Source organism: Chroicocephalus ridibundus, chromosome 1 (assembly GCF_963924245.1).
Source record: "Chroicocephalus ridibundus chromosome 1, bChrRid1.1, whole genome shotgun sequence".
NCBI classification, from domain to species: Eukaryota; Metazoa; Chordata; class Aves; order Charadriiformes; family Laridae; genus Chroicocephalus; species Chroicocephalus ridibundus.
Window position 1 is genome coordinate 93,316,890 of NC_086284.1, and position 23,071 is coordinate 93,339,960.

General features: G+C 36.9%; 1 protein-coding gene across 4 annotated transcripts in view; it reads right to left on the reverse strand.

Annotated features, from left to right (window-relative positions):
- The window catches only part of DMD (dystrophin), a 1,176,878-nt gene that overhangs the window by 626,008 nt on the left and 527,799 nt on the right, over positions 1-23,071 (reverse strand). For all 4 annotated transcript variants that reach the window (XM_063343608.1, XM_063343591.1, XM_063343600.1 and 1 more), the window contains one exon: positions 11,075-11,247. In XM_063343608.1, the coding sequence (XP_063199678.1) occupies positions 11,075-11,247 (173 nt within the window). The remainder of the gene's footprint in view (positions 1-11,074; positions 11,248-23,071) is intronic.

Below are 23,071 nucleotides of genomic sequence, written 5' to 3' on the forward strand. Positions count from 1 at the left end.
GCAGTTTGATACACACATACAACTAGGCACACACACTCATATGTTTACAGAGGATTCAATTGATAGCAATACACATTATACTCAGGAAGGCAAATTTATGGCTAAGAGAAGCAGTTCTGCAGCCTGACATATCACCTTACAATACTAGCTAATAAAGAGCGTAGAAGGGGACCCTTTGTTGAACAGTGATGAAGGAAAATAAAAATTTATTGCTTTTAGAATTTTACTAACTAGACCTTACAGTAAAGAATTTGCATGTTTGAAACTGAGTAAAATGATGAAGGATAAGAAGACTTAGAAGAAATTTTAAAATCTGCATAGTCAGAAAGTACATTCATAGTTTTTTGGTTGGTTGACAAGCAGGTGCTCATTATTCTGAAGCACTTTTAAAATCTTTAAAAGTTCAAGAAATCCAAACTTTGTGAAACAAGCTGGGCAGATACCTCAGGACCACAGAGCAATAACCTCTGATTATTAACGTATTATAGAGGTCTGTAGCCAGCAGGTCCTAGACAGAGACTTCAGGATTACTGATGAATGAATGAGACTTTAGACATCTTAAGAGAGGTTTGCTTGTATCAGAAGGTCCTGATTTCTTTGCAGAGTTTTCCACCAGATGTAGTACTTCCTACCATGTCAAATATGCATTATGTATTTTTTCATGAGTATGACATCAGAGTTCCATAAAAATAAAACTTCCAAAAGTCTGAAAAAGATAATGAGCCTACAAAGAAAGGAGAAGTACTGGCAGGGTCTCCCAGCCCTTTGTGCTTATAGGCGTGGTTGAAGAAGGGGAACTACTAGAGGCAGATGATGGGTAAATTGAGAATTATGTCAACGAACTCAATCCATACAAGTCTCTGTGATGAGACAGATTGCACTTCAGGATGCTGAGAGAGCAGGCTGATGTTTGGCAACACTGCTTGTTATCATCTCTGACAGCTTACGGAGATCAGGGAGAAGTCCTTGACAACTTGAGAAAGGCAAATGTTGCATCTGTCTTCAAAAACACCAAAAGGACTATCCAGGGTACTACAGCCCAGTTAGCCTCATTTCAGGTCCTTGGAAAATCATGGAACAAGATCTCTTGGGCACACAAAGTATAAGGTGACTGGGAGCAGTCAGCGGGGAAAAGATGACCAAGTATAGCCTGGGCTGCATTAGTAGCAGCACAGCCAGCAGATTGAGGGAAAGCATTACCCCTTTTCACTCAGCACTCATTAGCCCACATCTAGAATACTGTGTCTGATTTTGGGCCTGCCAATACAAGACCTTAACAAACTGGACTGAGTTTAACAGGGCACCACCAAGCAAGTCAGGGGGCTGGAACACTTCTTCTGCAAGGAGAGGCTGAGGAAACTGGGCAAAGAGATGGCTTCAGTGAACCCAACAGCAGTCTTCCAACACCTATGAGGGTGTCATTGAGAAGACGCAGACGGGCTCTTCCCAGGGGTGCATGGTGGGAGGATGAAAGACAACAGGCATTATGGCTAACTGGCTAAGCAAATAAAAGATACATTTTCTTTCTATTTTTAACTAAAGGAAATGAGACATCAGTGATTGTGCTGTCCATCGCCCATTTCCAACAACAAATTTTCTAGCTTCTTTAGCCAGCATCAACCAAATCTGACAGGGAAGTATTAGTCTCAAAGGTGATTGTGTTGTCATAGAATTTTGGAAAATTGGTTGCTGGAGAGAAGAGAGAACATCCTATTTGTTTTGCCATTCCAGAAAGACAAGCAGAGGGTCACTGTGGTCCATTTTTTTGGCAGCTGTATTCCAGCCAGCCAGTTCATACATGCCCAGATCCAGAATGTAGGTATGTTCTGCATGCTGTGGGAAGCATATGTGAATTCTTGCTATCACTTTCAAACCTTGACACCCTACTTCTTTTTAATTTTGTTGCTGACATACAGGACTTGTGGACAGGAAGAATAAATCAGATCATCTGTCCAGAACTGAAGCTATACAATCTTAAAGTATTATCCTCATGTTGCTCTAATAGATAGCGAACTGCCTCAAGGTCTTAATGAAGTTATTACTAAACTCAATTTTCATGAGTGATATCAGGCATAATGATATAGGAGAACAGCAAAATAGTTGTCACTCTTACTTTATTTTAGTGCAATTTTTGAAAGAACATTTTCAACCTCATGCTATGAATTAATCCCTCTTTTACTGGAAAAGCAACTGGACACTTAAGATAATTACCGATCAGATGAAATATCTTAAAATGAAAACCTAATCTAAAAGGAAATGATTTATACCAGGAAGCAACAAAGAATATCACATTAGAAAGAACTACTTGCAATGGATCAATGGTATAGTCCCCCAAAATAACAATAAACAGAAAACAGGAATTTTGCTTACTTTTACAGAAAATATCTGGAATGCTCTGCTTCAATTTAAGAAGGGAATTTCTTTTCTGTGTTAAATAAAACAATATTTGCAGTTCCTCAGATAAATAAATACAAGGCTAAATTAATCTCAAGGGTATAGATTACAAAATTTTCTGGAATAGAGACTACTTTAGCATTGTGCAGTGTATCTAGTGCTGTAAGAATGAAGCAATGCAAACATTTTTTTTCAGGTCGATTCCCGTAATATTGTGGATCAAACCAGAAATATTGACTGGATTTTGCCCAAATCACCTCAAACACTGACTTGCCCTTCAAGAAAAGGAAATTTGAAAGCTGACCAACTAACTACTGAATTACTGAAGGTGACCAGGACAGAAGACCGAACATTCTAAGTATCAAAACTATTACTACCAAGGTCTATGACTATGACTAAACTTGCTGCTTTCTACTCTAAACATAATGTGTGTCTTCTTTGTCTCTTTGGCATATATGTATATATAAAAAAAAATTTAATAAAAGAAAAAAATTGCATTCAAACTGCCTTAGAGGAAGAAAGAGAAAGTCATATCAGGTGATGGCTACAAGGTGAACACGGCTGAGAAACAACAATGATGAAAACTGTATAAAACAGAAAATCATAATTTCTGACTTCAGCTACAGATGTTTAAAGACTAGGCTCCCTCTGCTGTCAAAAAATGCTCTCCCAAGAGGTACTTAAAGGTAGGTGTACATTGCACCATGGCAACTAGAGAGCAGCAATTCCTTAAAAAGCAACAAGGAGCTTACGAAAACAAAGGAGCTCACATATACATTGCATTGGACCTAATGTCCGTTTCTGTAACATCATCCTTCATTCAGTGCACAGCTGACCCAGCTAAATATTCACCCAGCTAAAAAAATTCTTGCACAGCATGACATAATGGTTCAACACCAACCGTGAAAGCATACCTTAATTGTCAACACTTACAGAAAGTAATAGAAGTCATCACAAATAATGTTTCAGACCTGAGGATATACCGCAAGACTCATAGGCTATGCCTACACACATGGATGTAGCTAAGAATGAATGAGCTCTGCCAGTGTTTTGAGATGGTCGAATATAAATCAGGACTATCTGTGAAATTACATAGCTGCACTAACATAGGCATGTCCCTAAAGCAAGTACACCCTGCATTTCAGCTGGGTTTCATAGCTTATGACACTGACCACAGCGTCATATTATTTCTCGTATCTGACATGAAGGTCCAAGACAGTTCAAATCCAGACAGCTCAGAGCCTATTTGCTTCTGCCCATGTTTGTCTGCATACAAATTCGCATTCCCATAGTTCTACAGCCCACATATTCATGACTAAGCCGTAACATTTCCCAGACATTTCAGTGAAATTCTTTTAGTTTGTACAGCAGAAGTAGTCACTACGATAATTCTTGTATAAATGTAATGCATTTTTGTCACTGAGCATTTTACAGTAAAGTTATGCTAAGTTATGCTAATTGTCAGGCTTGGGGCTTGGTGATTTTAAAACATTCAAGATTCTTTTTCAGCTGAAACGCTTTCATAGCACAAACACATGCTATTTCAGATGATATAATCAGATCTACTTATTAAAAGAAATTCTGAATTAGTTTTTTTCACCTCATTTTACTATACAGACACCTTCAATTCCCATATCAAGAAGTGTCTGGGTTAAGCTCTAAAACCAGCTGTATGACAGTGATTTAATAAACATGACTCCCTTCCCAAAAGCTACATTATTATTTCTCATACTGCCTCAAATTTGCTATTTAAGCTTTAGCAAATAATTTTAAATTTCACTTGCAGCTATTCCATTTAGAAGATGTTCTAACACACATTCCCCAATGAAAGGAGCCATTTTAATGGCCATATATAAGGCAAAAATATTTTCCAGCTTATGCTGTAAATTAAATCTTTCTAGTTATAAACTAGGGAAATAAAATGTTCCCATACATTTTGGGTTTCTTTAGATTATAAATACTGACAGAAAGCCTTATATAGATTGCCCATAATAAAAACATTTATACATTATATTATACCTGTTTATTATAAATTACTTTGTATCTGTTTGCAAGCAATTAAGGAACCAATAAAACCTACCAATATGTTAACTTGATGGTGTGATATTATAGGGAAAAATGAAGTGGCAAATCTGTTGCAAGAATGAGATTATAAGACAACTGCTGCAGAGAGCATTTCTATACAAGTACGGTATGGAAATAAATTAACAACTCGTGTTGGCTATTGGTCAAGTATCATAAGCTGTCTCCATTCTGCCCTTTTCAAAATCTGGACGAACAATTTGAGGTTCTGTGAAAGAAAGCAAAAAAAAAGTAATAAGCATACCCTGCATGTAACTAAGGCATGGTAGCTATTTTGAGATTAACATTAGAAAGGAAATAATTTCCTTTTCTCCTTGAGGAGGAACTAATCTGTTCTGGTTTTCACTCTCATCCTGAATCCTGAGCCGAGAGTAAGTCTAATAACAAGACTTACAACCTCAACAGAAATATGCGAGCTGATGGTCTCAGAGGAGGGAGCAGCCACTATTTCTGTCTTTCTCTCAAAATACCTAGGCCTTCCACAAGTTGCTTTTCTCCCTGTACTGAAACAAAGCCAGTTAGCATTCATTCTTGTCATTCACTTTGTCAGAGTTAAGGCAAGGAGCAAAGAAATTCTGACAGAGCTTAAGGAAAAAGAGATATATAACAACATGTGTACACATAAATTAAATTATATGGTTTCATTATAATTTCTAGGTTAAGAGTAATCTCCCCTTATTTTATCTATCTAAAAGTAGCGTGAACTGACTAAATAGTGCAACAGACAGTTACCCGTGAAAGAATCTCCTGGAAGTGTTTAAATTGAGAAAGAATCTACACAAGTACTGTAAATTAGATAACTAAAACTTGGATAGCTAAAGATCGGTCAGATGACTTGTGTCTTCAAAGACTGCACATTTGCAGACCATTGTTGGTGCCACGGATGGAAATTGTGAATCCACAACTGAGACACTTGGAGAAGGAAAATACTAAACAGCCCCCTAGGATATCTAACAAATAATGTAAGAGTCAGTAATTCTATTTTTATGTTCCCTAAGATAGATCTGACAGTCAAGGCTACAAAACCATTTTCTCAAAGGTTCTAAATGTGACTGTTTTACCTTTTATCTTCAGTTTGGATTTGCAAGGTTAAATAGTTGTAAAATGGGCAGTCATATGGGGGTTGTTGGAATGTTAATGAGAAATCCATGCAAGATTGGCATGGGATGAATGAGAGAGTTGTACCCCTCTGAAGTAAGAGGTTGAGGCCATGCAGGATGTCTTCAGGCATCTAAATGTTTCTAGAAATCTATATTCAAGTAAGTAGATTTCCTCGGTATTTAACACTACCTGGCTTTGCATTCATCAATTGCTTATAGATATTACTCTAAAGTAATATATCTCATATTCTGAAAAATGAATTATAGTGTGAATGCATCACCTGGGCTGAATCCATATATCTTTGTATCGTATCTATGTTTTTATCTAAGTGAGCAGAGCACAGAACCTGTATCTCATACTGGTGCTATTTAACATCTTTGTTGGTGTCATGGACAGTGGGATTGAGGGCACCCTCAGCAAGTTTGCTAATGACACCAAGCTGTGGGGCGCAGTCAACATGCTGGAGGGAAGGGATGCCATCCAGAGGGACCTGGACAGGCTTGAGAGGTGGGCCCGTGTGAACCTCATGACGTTCAACCAGGCCAAGTGCAAGGTCCTGCACATGGGTCAGGGCAATCCCAAGCACAAATATAGGCTGAAAGGAGAACAGCTTGTGAGCAGCCTTGAGAAGAAGGACTTAGGGGTGCTGGTGGATGAGAAACTCGACATGGGCCGGCAACGTGCACTTCCAGCCCAGAAAGCCAACTGCATCTTGGTCTGCAACAAAAGAAGTATGGCCAGCAGATCAAGGGAGATGATTCTACCCCTCTACTCTGCTCTGGTAAGACCCAACCCTGTAGCATGTCCAGCTTTGGAGTCCTCAGCACAAGAAGGACATGGACCTGTTGGAATGGGTCCAGAGGAGGGCCATGAAGATGATCAGAAGGCTGGAGCACCTCTCCTATGAAGACCGGCTGAGAGGGTTGGGGTTGTTCAGCCTGGAAAAGAGAAGGCTCCAGGGAGACCTTACTGATTCCTTCCAGTACCTAAAAAGGGCCTACAGGAAAGATGGGGAGGGAGCATAGCGATAGGATAAGGGTTAATGGTTTTAAACTGAAAGAGAGGAGATTTAGATTGGATATCAGGAAGAAATTCTTTACTGTCCGGGTAGTGAGGCACTGGAACAGGTTGCCCAGAGAAGTTGTGGACGCCCCATCCCTGGAAGTGTTCAAGACCAGGTTGGATGGAGCTTTGGGCAACCTGGTCTAGTGGGAAGTGTCCCTGCCTATGACAGGGGAGTTGGAACTAGATGATCTTTAAGGTCCCTTCTAACCCAAACCATTCAGATACCATACACAGACAGGCAAGTCATCAAGACTTACTGGTGTCTGGTTCTGCAGCTATGCAGGATCTACACAAGTTACTTAAACTTGAAAAAAGAATGTCTTCTGTTTCTTTTTCCTAATATCTTGATCGATGCATCAGATTAGCTCTCAACTCGACAGAATGTGTCAGTAAGGAATTACATCTGCTACTATGTGGTGTTAGAAATATGACCACAAAATAGTTATTTCTCTGACAATTAATAGATTCTTTATGTATAATACATGTGTTTCATTAGGCCTTATCAAGCTAATCAACAGTTAATTTAAGGCTACTCAGAAATAGTTGGCAGTTGTACTGCTGTACAAAAATGAAAATCATTCTTAGTATAAGCCTGTTAACTAGTTCTTTAAGGTTTGCTCTTGTTACTATAAAAATTGTTAGTTGTTTCTGACCTTTATAAAGTCATCAATCTGGTTTGGCATCATTATTATGGATTTGGGATCTTTTCTGATATAAGACTGGAATATCACTTTTTTCCTCTTTTCAGAATTAGCAAGAAACACTTTCTAAAGATAGCTGGTATCAACTTTCCCACATTCTCTCACAACGTTTAATCTTTAGTAGATTTCAGATTAATTAGGAGAGCATTAATCTAGTATACAATGCATGCCCTGGAAGATAATTTTTAAATAAGACATGAAAAGGACAAAAATTAGTTATCTGAAATTAATATGAGGGATCCATTAGAATTTTAACTCATGGTGAAGAAACAGTTTCAAAAATGTTCAAAGTCTACAATATCTGTAAAATTTAAGTATTTTTCTTTCAAATTAGATTTTTTGGAGTATTTTTCTATGTTTCTGTGAGTGATTTGCAATTGTTATAGAAATATTTAAAATTAATGTATTGTTGGTCTGTTCTGGAAAAGTTTGTTGTACTTGATTGATGCAATGACTTCTGGCACTGTTAGAAATGAATATTTTTAGGGAGTATGTGTTACTCACAGAAACAAGACTGAGCATAAATATCCTGAGAAGATATCCTGACAAGAGAAACACGGATTTCCACAAATGGTAAGTTGATAAGATAAATAATTATATCAGACAATAATTTAAAAATCTATTTTCTATTATCTATCGAATAATATTTATTTTTTTCCCAATTATTACACGTGTTCTTATTGAAGATACATAGGCATCTGGTGTTAGTGTCACTTCCTAAATAGTCATGTTTAATATAAAAACCTCAGTATCTAAGGCTGCTGCAAAGAAGGGAGACTATTGTTAAATTCTGGTACAAGGACAGGAAAAACTATAGCATCTGAATGGTTATTCTTACTGGCACGGTAACATAACTCTACCTTACAAAATTCAGATTGTATTATCTTAATGTGACTATTGGAATAGATAATGTAGAAATTTAGTAGCATGAGAGCAAAGGTTGACGTTATAAATGAAATCATAAACTACTCCTTAGCTCACAAAAGACAAATCATGACACTGCTGCTGTTTCCTGGAGTTTGCTGTGCACTCAGAAAACTAATACCAAAGAAACAAATTTCACTTAGTATAAGATGGTGTGACCCCCCTATATTTGTTGGAAACACAACCCATTACCATGTTTTAAAATTAATTTGTACAGAAAAGAAACTCACTCCTATTAAGAACCATGCTAGACCTAGGCTTTACTTAAAAAAAATAGTCAGTTGAAGACTAGTGTTTCAATGAGTTTGTGAAAAGCGTAAAAATTTGCATTCATTCTAGGCTTCTAATCCATCTAAAAGAGTACACTCAAATGATCACAGCATTTTTGCTTATACTTTTTCAGTCAAATATTACCTGTTATTTTACAGCAAGTACAGTATGAACTGTACTTCAAATCCAGGAAACATGCTAAAGTGACAATGTGAAACAAGGTTTTCAAATACTGTAGAAGAAATGGACTTGTAAAGCTATTTGAGTATTTATCATCACAATGAATTTCTGTCAAACTGGCACATGTTATGCTGTAAAACAAACTGAAAATACATTTTGATTTCTTATTAAAAGGAATTAACTAAAAAGTTACTTATAAAGTATCTAGATATGAATTAGGACTTCCAGGAAGTCTATTTCACAGAAAAGAACTCAACATGAATGTTTCTATTGAATTCTATGAGATATAGAGTAAACTCTCTGCTATGAAGTATAGGGGTAAGGGAAGTTGTTTTGTTCTTCCATCTGTCACAGTGACAGTTGACTTTGCATTTCCATACATAATTTCCATGTTATTACAACCCTTTAATTTCCTAAAACCAATATTCAGAAATGAACGTAGTATAGTTGTTTCTGTAATCTTTCAAACATGTAATACTCACATTCACTTAGTTACACTTCCTTGAAAGCAAGACAGGGCTCCAATAATAATTCCAAAACTGTCCTAAAACATCATCATCAATAGCATATCTCATAAACACAGCTTCATCCACGTCTCAAGGGCAGACTTACACAGACACTTTCACCTCTTACAGACACAAACTGCTAGAAGCAAAATGCTAAAGGCCATATTGTCTTTCTCCATCTCCTCCCTAGCATTTGTGTGCAGTCCAAATGCACCTCACAAAACTGCAGAAGCGATAGAGATCATCTCGGAGTTCAAACAGAAACACTGAAACAGTGACACGGTAAGGCTGACACGACAAACAGAAGATTTAAAAGAAAGGCATGCGATTCCAGACAGCAGTCAAGCTTATCATCACCTTGAGTTGCTGCCCATCATACTAAAAGAGGATGACTCCCCCCGGCAAACACCAGCTGGAGCATAATCATACTTTACACTTCTCTAGTGCCTTTATCTGATGACTACTAAATACTTGACAAACATTAATTCATTTCATCTCAGAATACTTTCTGCTGCTGGCTAAATATCACTGTAGTCTAAATAAGGGATAACTGAATGGCAGTGCTGGTGGCCCAAGCTTTCAGCTAACAGCAAATCATGTTCCTTGCTATGCACCAGTGGTAGAAAATGCATATGGGGAGATTCTAAAGGTTTCTCAGAGCTTGGTCTACTATACCAGTAAGAGTTTGGACAAAGCCAGACTCTGGGAGAAGCACAACACCAAATATCCCCAGTTTTTATTATCTGTGTGAGCAGCTTGGCTCCAGTATCTGCTTCTAAGTTAGCCTTCATTTTTGTACATGGCATCATGAGAAACAGAAGAATCTTTCTTACCACACCAGGGCCAGGCTTACTATTTTTAAAAAAAAGTACTGTGCGTGGGAGAATCTGGAAACCTTACCAGATTATAAATCTGTCTTAGTTTCTTACACTTTAGATGTTGAGACAAAACAGAGATGACGTGAAGATTACTGAATTATATTTTTTACTACGTCTCTCCCTGATTATTATTTTTTTTAAACTTTCTCTCTCTCTCCCTCTCTCTCCAGCAACATAAAATCAAAGCTAGTGACTGTCTGACAGTGGAAATAACATGTTGGTAAAAAAATCTCCAAAGTTACAGCTGTTGACCAATATTTCTAAACAAAGAAAACACAAAAGTTATCAAGGCTTGGATTGGAGGACAAACGTATTAATAAAATAGGTTTGGCTACATTTTGCATCATAATACAATTCCCAGATTACAAACACCACAAAAAATATACAAGGAGAAAAATTATAATAAGTATTATATAATACTGTAGGATATCACCGCTTTATTTGTTATCATTTTAATGCCTTTCTACACTTCTCTTGATTATCCTGCCTTGATGTATAATGTCTAATATACGGACACTGGATGACGCTGGATTTAGAACCGCTAACAATTCTAGCTGTGCTCCTTAGACGTAAAGTGAGAAATGCTCCTCAAACTAGTAAATCCTCCTCAATTAAAAGGGAATTTACTCTGATCCAGCCATCACAGATTCAGATTTTTAAATCAATGGTACAGGTACAAAAGAGTAAATGCTTAATACTATCGCACAGTAAAGGTGTGTCATTTATAAGGAATACGTATGCAATATCATGCCAGTAATGCAAGTGATAATGGGTAAAAATATTTTCAATTTTAAAAAAATGCTCATAAATTAAATTATGATTTCCTATAAACATTCTGCATTTAGTTAAAAGAAAGTATTGTTTGTGACTTTAAAAGGTATTTCCACAAAAAACCCACTAGGAAATAACAACCAACAGTAAGCCAAATACTAATGGATACCATCAGAAATAAAAATTTGTAAAAGTTACTTACGCCTGTCGGTCCCTGTACATCTTGTTCACTTTCTCCCATTGGAAATTAAGCTGAGTCAGCTTGTCTTGTATATTTGCCGCTTCCCTTGGTGTAGCACTTTGCAAAGCTGGTATCTTCTTGCTGTGAATAATGTCTACGTGACCCATCAGTCTCCCCAGGCTATCTTTAATGCTCTGTAATATCAAGATTTTAGAAAAGAAAAACAAAATATTGTTTATAAGTAAATAAAAAAATGTTCATAAGCAAAGGAAAGAGGAACAAAAGGATAGTTAAACAGAACAGAATAGAATAGACTATTTCAGTTGGAAGGGACCTACAACGATCATCTGTTCCAATTGCGTGACCAATTCAGGACTGACCAAGTTAAAGCATGCTATTAAGGCCATTGTCCAAATGCCTGTTAAACACTGATAGGCTTGGGGCATTGACTACCTTTCTAGGAAGCCTGTTGCAGTGTTTGAACACCCTCTTGGTAAAGAAATGCTTCCTAATGTCCAGTTTAAACCTCCCCTGACTGATGCAGCTTTGAATGATTCCCCCAGATCCAGTCACTGGATCCCAGGGAGAAGAGCTCAGCACCTCCTTCTCCGCTTCCCCTCCTCAGGAAACCACAGAGAGCAATGAGGCCGCCCCTCCGCCTCCTTTTCTCCAAACCAGACAACCTAAAAGTCCTCAGCCACTCCTCATAGGACATGCCTTCCAGGCCTTTCACCACCTTCGTTGTCCTCCCCTGGACACATTCAAGGACCTTCATATCCTTCTTAAATTGTGGGGCCCAGAACTGCACACAGTACTCCAGGTGAGGCCGCACCAATGCCGAACACAGCGGGATAATCCCCTCTTTTGACCAGCTGGTTATGCTGGGTTTGATGCACCCCAGAATGCGGTTTGTCCTCGTGGCAGCCAGGGCACACTGCTGGCTCCTGTGGAGCCTGCTGCCCACCAGCACCCCCAGACCCCTTTCTGCAGGGCTGCTCTCCAGCTGCTCCTCTCCCACTGCTCCTCTCCCAGTTTATACTTGTGCCTGGCACTACTCCATCCTAGGTGCAGAATCTGGCATTTCAACTTCTTAAATTTCATTCAATTAATCTTAGCCCAATGCTCCAGTCTGTCCAGATCACTCTGCAAGGCCTCTTGTCCCTCAAGAGAGTCAGCAATAGGTTTGACAACAATAAAAGTTTGACAATAACCGGGTAATAATGACTGAATGTCCATCCTTTCTTTGGAGACTCAATAAGCTATTTCTGAGAGAGGTGATGGCTGAAGGGGAAGCAAAGAGCTATTGAATTCAGTCATTCATTAATTCCTTTATGCCAAGGTTACATCTGTTTCAGGCCCCTTTCTTCTTAAGAAAGCAGGAACAAGTTCAATTTTACAGACTTATGTTTAAGTGTTCTATAATTATTTTTCTGTTCATGCTTCTCTTTTATACTTGATTCAGCAGATATTAAACAAATATCAAAGAAACCGCATGAAAAAGTTCATCAGGTATCACTGGTTTTGCCTTTTGCCGGATAGTCACAACGCAACATTTACCATTCTTCACGTAGTCAGTTCATTGTTGTTTCAGAGAAAGACAAAATACTTCACAGTCCACCTAACTAGCTGCACAATGCCATATGTTGGAAGACCAAAAGGAAGAAAAACTTAATTTACTCTGGACTTTTAACATCTTTAAAATGTTTGAAACTGTTTAAAATCCCATACATTCTCGACCATTAATTATCCATTTATCAATCCATTCAGTTCCATGACTGAATTATGCAGGTTTTCTTTTTGCTCTATAAAGCAATACATAAATATTCTGTTTATTTCTATTCTGTGAACTAGGTAGTGTTCAACCTCTCTCTTTCTACTGAATCTTTTAGAAACGTTTCAATGACTGAATTTGTTAGCAAACCCAATGCTGAGGAAAGATATTGTCATAACCTGTGTGATGATTTAAGGATAAAAGCATTCAATGCAACAAAAAGTAATGAGCAGAGACTTTCTCCTTGTGCATCAAGACCGATGTAATGAAATCCCCAAGCAGAGCACTTCCTGTCACATGTCAGTCTACTATCCAAACAGGCATGATTTGGTACTTCTGTGATTTTCACGTTCGTTACCAGAAAGAGAACATCAATATTTTTTTGAATCAGCCAAAACCTATGAATTACATAAGCTTACCTTTCAGCTCCACATTATGAGTATCAAAACCAGAGAAATAAATGAGGGTTTTGAAGGAAAAACATGCTTTCTATGCAACTAATTTATACATCTGTCATTTCTTTACAGTCCTGGTAAAATACATCACATGTATCATTATCACAGAGAAAACATAAAATCAATGTTTCTGAAATGCACTTAATCATTAATTCTTTACATTTTCATTTTAATTTCTTCTGGGTAGCCTCCTCCAGCCTCAGTGTGACAAATCATACAATATTTGTGCTGTTCTGGGGATTTTATTTTTCTCTCTGTGGTATCTGTGTTTGGAAGGAAAATGCTTTCTCTTCCAGACTAGTCAAGACATCAAGGTAAAGCAAGAACATTTCAGAATTGCTGATGTCCTTCAGCCAAGCAAAAATCCTTTCCTTACTGAAATGAAGTCCATTCCTTTGAAAAGCCATGGTCACGGTTCCTTACAATGGTGAAGTTCACACTTCTGCTGCCTGAATAAAATGCAGCCAGGCATGAAAAAATTAAAATGTTTTGGACTGCATGAATTTGGTTTTAGTCTGAATCATAGAATCATAGGGTTGGAAGGGACCTCTGGAGATCATCTAGTCCAACCCCCCTGCCAGAGCAGGGTCACCTACAGCAGGTTGCACAGGAACGCATCCAGGAGGGTTTGGAATGTCTCCAGAGACGGAGACTCCACCACCTCTCTGGGCAGCCTGTGCCAGTGCTCTGCCACCCTCAAAGTAAAGAAGTTCCTCCTCATGTTTAGGTGGAACTTCCTATGCTCAAGTTTGTGCCCATTACCTCTTGTCCTGTCGCTGGGCACCACTGAAAAGAGCCTGGCCCCATCCTCCTGACACCCACCCTTTAAGTATTTATAAGGGTTGATAAGGTTTCCCCTCAGATGTCTTTTTTCCAGACTGAAGAGACCCAAATCCTTCAGCCTTTCTTCATAAGAGAGGTGTTCCAGTCCCCTAATCCTCTTGGTAGCCCTTTGCTGCACCCTCTCCAGCAGTTCCCTGTCCCTCTTGAACTGGGGAGCCCAGAACTGAACACAGTACTCCAGATGTGGCCTCACCAAGGCAGAGTAGAGGGGGACGATGACCTCCCTCGACCTGCTGGCCACACTCTTCTTGATGCACCCCAGGATGCCATTGGCCTTTTTGGCCACAAGGGCACATTGCTGGCTCACGGTCATCCTATTCTCCACCACAAGTCTCAGGTCTCATTCCACTGAGCTGCTCTCCAGCAGGTCAGCCCCCAACCTGTACTGGTGCATGGGGTTATTCCTCCCCAGGTGCAGCACCCTACACTTGCCCTGGTCGAATTTCATAAGGTTCCTCTTTGCCCAGATCTCCAACCTGTCCAGGTCTCTGTATGGCGGCACAGCCTTCCGGTGTGTCAGCTGCCCCCCCGCTCCAGCTTTGTGTCATCAGCAAACTTGCTGAGGGTGCACCCTATCCCCTCATCCAGGTCATTGATGAATATATGGAAGAGGACTGGACCCCTGAAGGTAGACTTCTTTTCCCTAATGATTTCAAAGTTAAGGTTTTCTCCTTTTCTCTAATGAAAGGTTAACAACTATAAGATTTTGTGCATTTGAAACATAATTTGGATGATGCAAAGCTCACAAAATTTTATACCAAAATAGACAAAGGATCCATTGTACCAGTGAGCCACTAAAAGCCTCAGGTAATTCTTGAGATAGGTTTATTCAAATAGCAATGTAAAATTAAATGTCTCCCTACTTCATTCAGTGTCATAATATTACCCATTTCTTACTATTCCAGCTTTGTAATGAAATCTTAATACAGGCATGCGTCTCACTGAAACTGCTGCACAGAGAAAGGAATACTCTCTGGATAAAAATCTACAGCCCTATTCATCTTTTACCATAGAATTATAAAATGGTTTGGTTTGGAAGGGACCTTTAAAGGTCATCTAGTCCAGCCCCCCTGCAATGAGCAGGGACATCTTCAACTAGATCAGGTTGCTCAGAGCCCCGTCCAACCTGACCTTTTTCCAGGGATGGGTTGGAAGAGAACTTCAAAGACCATCTAGTTCAACCCTGTGCCATGGGCAGAGACATCACTAGATCAGATTGTTCAAAGTCCCATCCAGCCTGACCTTTAAGACTTCTAATGATGGGGCATCCATAAATTCTCTGGGCAACCTTTCTCCAACCTTTTGTTAAAACTCCTTAAATTTTCAATACCACTACCTATAACTCTTCTACTGTGTTTCTGTCCCTTATTTCTTCTGAAATACATAAGCCTCAAAATTAATACCGAGAATTGTAGCTGAGAACTTATCAGATCAACTGACAAAAGACTCAGTCTTGTTTAACACCAAAAACGTTCTTCAGTTGCTGGACACAAGTCTGCAGTAACTTTGTTTCAGAGGTAAGGGAAATGCTGATTTGACAGAATTATGAGAAGTAGAAATTGCTAGTTTGTGTGTAAGAAGTTCTTTCACAGTACCAGCACTTTTGAAAGGATGAAGGGATCAAAGGATGTTGTGTTATTTTCCAGCAAGCAGAAACATAATGAGTGATAGAAAGCCAAACAAAAAATGAAAATTGAAATTGCCCTCTAACCCTCTGTCACAGCCTGGTTAAACCCTGTAGCTAGAATCTGACGGTTCTATTTCACCGTGCTTAAAAAGTCAGATTTGCCTTTCTTTCATTTGTGAAGAGGAAGCATCAAATTTGAAGTAATACAGGAGAGCTTTTTGAGGTTATAATGTACCAGAAATAGAAGAAAAAAGACCATTAGCATGAGTGGACTCTTCCTTGATCTGTTGCCATTCTTGTCATGACCAATGAATCTATCCAGAGTCCCTCAGCCATCCTCGCCCATGGATTCAGATAGACACGAGAAGTCAGCACTGAACATCTGTGTTTTATTTCCCCATGGGTGGTTAGGAATAAGAGTGCTGTAGCTATTTAGGTGCAACAGAATTCCAGTCTACATGCAAGCTATGCAGTAGAGTTATTAAAGAAAATAAAAGCTGTACTAAGCATTGACGAGCACAATATTGCATCACATTGTTTTGCCTTCCCTGCATCTCCACTAAAAATTATGTTTCAGATATATAGCTTGTGTTTGGTAATACAAATGAAAAGTAGGATTGTCTTTTATTAGTTTCAGCCAAAGACAGAAACACAGCTAGCCAATTCAATTTTGGGAAAAAAAAAAAAAAGTACAATAAAAAATGTTTTCATCTATTTTAACTACAACTAGATAAAAAAGGGAACTTTGCTTGTTCAGTGTCCTTCTGCTCACCTAATTTTTAGAACAAGCATAACATTTATGTGCCAAAACATTAAAAAAAGGATGAAATAGAGGTTCAATCCTGCAAACTTGGAATAATCTCAACTGCACAATTGGAATAATCTCAGCTGCGCAAGCTGAAGTCCAGATAACATACTTGTGATAGTGTCTTTTATAGCTGGAAAAATATGTTCCCTTTTTTAATAGTTACTTTTCTTTGCAATATTTTAAAGGTAATGAAATTTCAAATAATACATTTTTAAAAGACATTTATGATCTTATATCATAAAAATGAAACTATTTGAAGAGTCTAGTAATCACAAATTATAATGATTTAAATGTAGCTTAAGGGGTAGTTTTATTTATGAAAACTTCACACTAAGATTTTACTTTTTATCTTTAAAATTTACTAGTATTACTGAATAGAAGACCAGGGGGTACATTCCTTTCTCATAGGTCTTTTTAAGTAATAATGATACCTAAAGTTTATATCCTGAATATAATACTCACTTAATAAAATCCTAAAAAGCACAGTTCCAGTTTACTTTGTCAAATTTTCGGGGGGGGGGGGGGTGTGTGCTCAATTTTTTGATGGAATTAACTTTTTAAATATTCTACACATTTTAATTAATATATGCAGTAATTATTTTAATTTTACATATTCTAAAATTCTTGAGCTAAGTCAATCACAAAATGAATAGTGCTAGGCCTAGAATTTAGCAAGTAGCTAGCATGAATCAAACAAGATTTAAGCCAAATGCACAAAGAGAAACAAATTGTAAAGAAGAGAGAGTGGCTTGAGTCATCTGCTACCTCACATTTCTGCTCATTGTTCCAACACGTGATCTTCAGGAAAATTTTCCAACTCTAAATCTGTTAACTTACGTGCTTTTCGCACAAAGTAAACAAGGTAAGAAACAGAAATGGACTTTGAATTTGCATAACTGTATTATTCAGTAAAATACATTGTAGAATTATGTAAGAAAAAGATATTTTAAATCTGGAAATTATTATGACATGGTCAGAAAGGCTAGAAAATTTTGACTTTAACCTTAATATACTAAGGAATATATGGAAACAACTTCAACGTATACTACTCAAGAGAAGTAGGAAATAAGCCATCAATTTTTTTTAAATACCATGAGAAGACATAAATTACCAATAAATCAAAAGTATAACATTTATAGGGACATCAGATTTTTCCACATTAGTGCTATTAACAAAGCAATGAAATTCTAAAAATGTGAATTATTTTCTTTTTATTTGGATTCATTGTCTTCTGTCATGTGTTCTGATAGAGGATGTTCTAAATATGACATGATATTGAGACAGTAATATATTTATGATTTACTATTAAGTATCTAGAAATATTATTTCTCTGTTATACTATCTAGAAATATTATTTCTCTGGCATAGGAATTTAAGTCATGGACCAAGAAACCTATTTCATGTTATACACCTTAATGTTTATGTATGTTATCCAGCTAACTAAAAAATGATGTTCTAAATATATATTTAAAAAAAAACAAACCCAGAAGCTTATATTCAAAATGTGGAAAAAAAACTCAAAGGTTTTGCATGTCATTTCCCTTTACTTCCCAACTCAGAAGCTGGAGCAATCACAGGGGAAAAAAAGCCTGAGCCCTATAATCCCAGGTGGAGCATGCTGAGGTTCTGAAACTCTCTTGCGTACGTATAATTTGGGCACTGCTAGGAGCTGCAGGAGAACTGCGTAAGCTGCAGGGAGGAAATCTTTAATAGACAATATGAAAACAATGATCCGTCAGAAGGGGTGTCAAAATTGGCTATTAATTTCACTGGGGCGGCAAAAAGCATTACTCTGGTACAAAAATTACACGGTGTCAAATTTCACACCGCTGGGAAACGACAGTTTAAAAAAACAGTGTATCTCTCGATGATTTTTGCTTAAAATTGTAAAACGATGTCTTGGGTTTTTTTCATTATCCATGTTTCCTAGAATGGAATAAACAAGTTCCTTGAAATTTATAGAAATGAAACAGAAGAAATGTAAGACAGACATTCAGCAAAGGAAATTTCAACCCTGTTGATTCAAATATACCATAGTTCTAAACGTTTGGGTTTTCATATATGGAATATCACACAGCTTCAGTAACGACTCAGAATGAAAAATAGATACCAAGTAATCCAAAATCTATTTCCTGACATAAACAATGAGTCACTTTTAATTTAAACGAATATCCACTTGTGTCAGTGTTATTAAAAAAAATTGGATGAATGACCTCCTTTGTCATGACACCAAGTATTCTTACCTCTCCAAAAATCTCATCGCTCTGTTCTCCTGTAGGTCTTGTTTACTTGGCTCTCACCTTTATCTTGCACTTCTCAGAATGTTTTCTAATTATTTCATATACTTTAAAAATATTTAGTATTCTTTTAAAATCAATCATAATATACACAGCAAAGCTACACTACTTACTGGAAAGTGTTCTATTCTGAATATCATATTTCATCTCTTACTACAGAACAACTGCTGCTTTCTGGATCAAAATGAACACTGAGAAGATATTTTGAAGGTATAATTCAGTCCACAATGAACTGAATTATCCAAGACTCTTAAATGTCAAGTGTAATTGAATTTGCTCCTTTCACTATGCCTTATATTTTACTTGTCTGCCACCACTTTCTTATCATTGCTCTGCGACATTGCTTAGCACTGCTGAAATTTTTTGGGATGTTCATTCCTTTTTCCTGGTTTTCATCAAACTAAATTGTCATTTTCAATTTGTTCCAATTTACAGCACACTCTACCCAAACATTTAATAACAGCATCAAATAATTTTAGGTTTTTTGCAGGTTTTAAGCATTACCCTACTAGAACTTTCTTCCATGTATAAAATTTGGTATACAGTAAAGATGTGGGTAGCTACTAGGCAGAAGCTTTTAGTCCTAGAAAGCTACCATCAATTGGACAGACTTCATGGACAATGTGAACTGAAGTTCTTCCCAGTCTATGAGTAGGGACGCCTTCTCTCTCTCCTCCCTTTCTTTAAGTTCTCTATTCTAATACATGTCTTCTGCATATGTTGACTTGACTCAAACTCTGCAACTCCTCATTTTTCTTAGTAAAAAAACTTTTAAAATGTCCGTGTAAACTATACTTACTAATTCCTCTTTATTTGGTATTTATGAATTCTTCTGATTCTACTAATGGATTTTGATTTTATTTTTTTTTTATAAACACGTCACCCACACCACCTCATATCTAAATAATATGTTCTACAATTCTTTTGTAATGAATTTGATTTAAAATCAGTAATTTAGAACCATGGGAATAACAGACTGTACTGGTATATTATTAGTAGTACTAATATGAAGTGACGAGGAGATAATGATAATTATCCTAATAATTTTCTCATCCAAATTACTTGTGAAATATTTTAAAAACAAGCACTTAAGACAAAATCTGCATGCCTCTTTTAAGTGACAAAACCTAGTTGTCATTTTATTACCAATTAAAGTTATTACACTGCATTTACTATTTTGTAAAACATAAGAATCAAAATCCTTATGAAAATGTGACAGCAATGCACTGAAATAATTGCATACAAAAAACCCACACAAGACAAAAGAGAAAAAAATACTCTGGGTTCCTAAAGCTCTAGGGCTGCAAATACTATATTATGTTATTCTTTGCCAAAAAAAAAAAAAAAAAAAAGATAAAGGAACGTTCCATAAAGCCCCTCATGACTAGTAATTTGAATCCATAGGTCCTGAGAAATGTCACTAACATTTAGCAGGCTAAAGGAAATACTTATAAATAAAAAGAGAATGGCAGCCGTCTTGTTTCTGGGATGATTCACAATAAGGAACATGTTTGCTCCCTTGTCAGCAATCTATCACCTAGCACGAAAGCTGGCTGGGTCTGCGTCAGTACCCAACAAACCCCATTTGACTTTCCCAGCATAATGTCCCACACTCAGCGTTCCTTACTCAAATCTATCGGAATCTTGGTTTTATACACTCAGGGCATGGATAATTAAGGTATTAAATGTTATTAATCTGAATATAAGAAATATCAGGGGATAAAACCACAAAATGCCTCCAAATCTTCCAAGATTATATCCCTTGAACATAAAGGAGGCAGCATCTTCCATGACTAAAATTTTGCGTATCAAAAGAACGGGAGAAAATGTAACTGAAATGTTACAAGCTGCCAGGACACACTTGAGCGCTCAACTTCAGTTGCCTTCTTTTCAGTAGGTCTGAATACCAGCTCATCACATCCACCCAAGAAGGCACACATGTTTGACGTGTTTAAGTAATCAAATGAAGAGCAGTGTATGTGCCTACACATACTGAAACTGTATGTTTTCTTAACCAAGTCAAACAATTTTCTAAATATTAGAAATAGATGAAATACATCTATGCACTTCAAAATTGGTAAGTGGCATATCCCCAAATGTTTAGAATTAGTCGTCTATGAACAGGCATATAATTTCTGATTTATACGTCCGATTTTTGCTTTTGTTTAGAGCACAGCTGCTAAACTGCTGCAGACAAAGAAAGATAACACAGCTGACCTTCTATCAATGAAATCCACAACTGGATGGCATAAGCGTCCGAGAAAAAAAACAGATCATGTCTATATATGTGTATGCACAAACCCATGTATCTCACACACATACCCCATCTATCTTTCATGTTGAAGAGAATAGCTTCAAGCAGTTAGTTATCAACAATGCCTTGGGAGATTTTGTAACACGGTTAACAGAAGTGCACAAAGCTTTAATTTTTAAGAAAAAAGGATAACAGAAAATCATTAGCAGCTGAAGTGACAGTAGCCTTTGGGGAATGATCCATCTCATTGCTCTTGAAAAGAGAAATTGGAGTGCTAGAGACTTTAACACCAGTTCATTTTCACTACCTGGAATTTGTCTTTATCTGCCAGAGAAAGATAAAGAACTGTAAAAATTCAGTTCCTTGGCTATTTGTGTACAAATCAGCCACCAAGCACTGTGTTATTGACAGATCTATTTGGAGAGTGCATTTAATTACACTCAGTTCTAAGTTACGGTTAATTGTGTTTTACTGAGCTGCAGCAGAAACCCACTCTGAATATCATGTTAGGTGATGTTTCTTGATAAGAACCACTTAATACAATACAAATATGTATTCCAATGTGCAAAATTAAAAATATACTTTTGGCAATCCAAACATTTGTAGAATTGTGCTTTATAATTACATGTATAGCAGATTTGTTAAAATATTTCATGCTTTTTGTACTAACATGAAAACCAGCAACAGCACAATTGTTAGTAATCATGAATGGCTGAAAAAATTCCACAAACTACTTACAATCTTAAAATCTGTATAGAACTATGAGTTACAATATCTGGTATGGGTATTATTGGTTTAATAAACCATTTTGAAAGTGCATTCTGGCTGCCAGAGTCACGGATGTGTGATGCGTACAGTAAATTTCCCATATTCTGAAATAAGACACAACAGAAAACTGTGCAAAAAATGTGCTCTGTCAGTAGGTGATGAATTACCAAACAAAGGGAAAAAAGAAGAGAAAAAAACATCAGAGCATGAAAATATCTACATTTAAAAACAACAACAGTAAACAACCCAATTTTTAATGAACTAAATAAAGATCCTACTGGAAATACACACGAAGATGAACAAGAAAACTCTTAGAGCGATTATGCAAGAAGTTACATATGTAAGAAACCTCTTTCTCAAAGAGACAGATGGTTTTCCGTATTCAAAATGTTACATCATTGAAAAATATTATAGCTAAATGTATAATCATATTCAACGATGCAATGTTCCTGATAAAATTAAGAATATAAAAAAAAATATAAAAAGAAATGCCTAATATGTATAGGCCCTACTGCAGTTTTGCAGCATTAATTATATAAAGCCAGTAGCCTCAAAAAATAAGTTTGAATTCACAGTTAATATAATTAAGTAATGAAGAGGCACATCTATGCCGTGACTTAACGTGATTCTTGCCATGAAATTCTACTAAACGCTTTCTCACATATGGCTATAAACGCAAATTAGACTTCTCAAATTCCAGGTAGACTGTTTCGTTTTAGCACACTCATTTTTGCTGTGTATTAGCAAACAGAAACATGTGTTAGTTTTAATTCTCTGGTTAATAAATGTATTTATTCCAGGAATATACGTCTTCCGCTACATAATCTGAAGCTTGAACAAGACAAGTAGCTTGCATGAGATAATTGCCACACAGGAAAACTTTGGCTTAGTATGAGCCATATAACTTCATTTTCTAAAACCAGATTAAGTTGAATATATGCAAATTTGTACATTCATTTAACTTTCAGGAAGCATTTGGAACATCCATGGCAAGTAAGGATAATTAACTAAATTTTGAAAGCATTTTATGCCTACGCTTGATCATGTAATGAAATCCATTGTAATTACAACCAATTCTATACGAGGAACTCAAAGATTATGAACTCCATCAATATGAACATCACCAGTAGCAGAGAGAAGTACCATAATGTTTGTGCTTATAACAAAAATTGTCCTATTTTGAGAGTATATCATT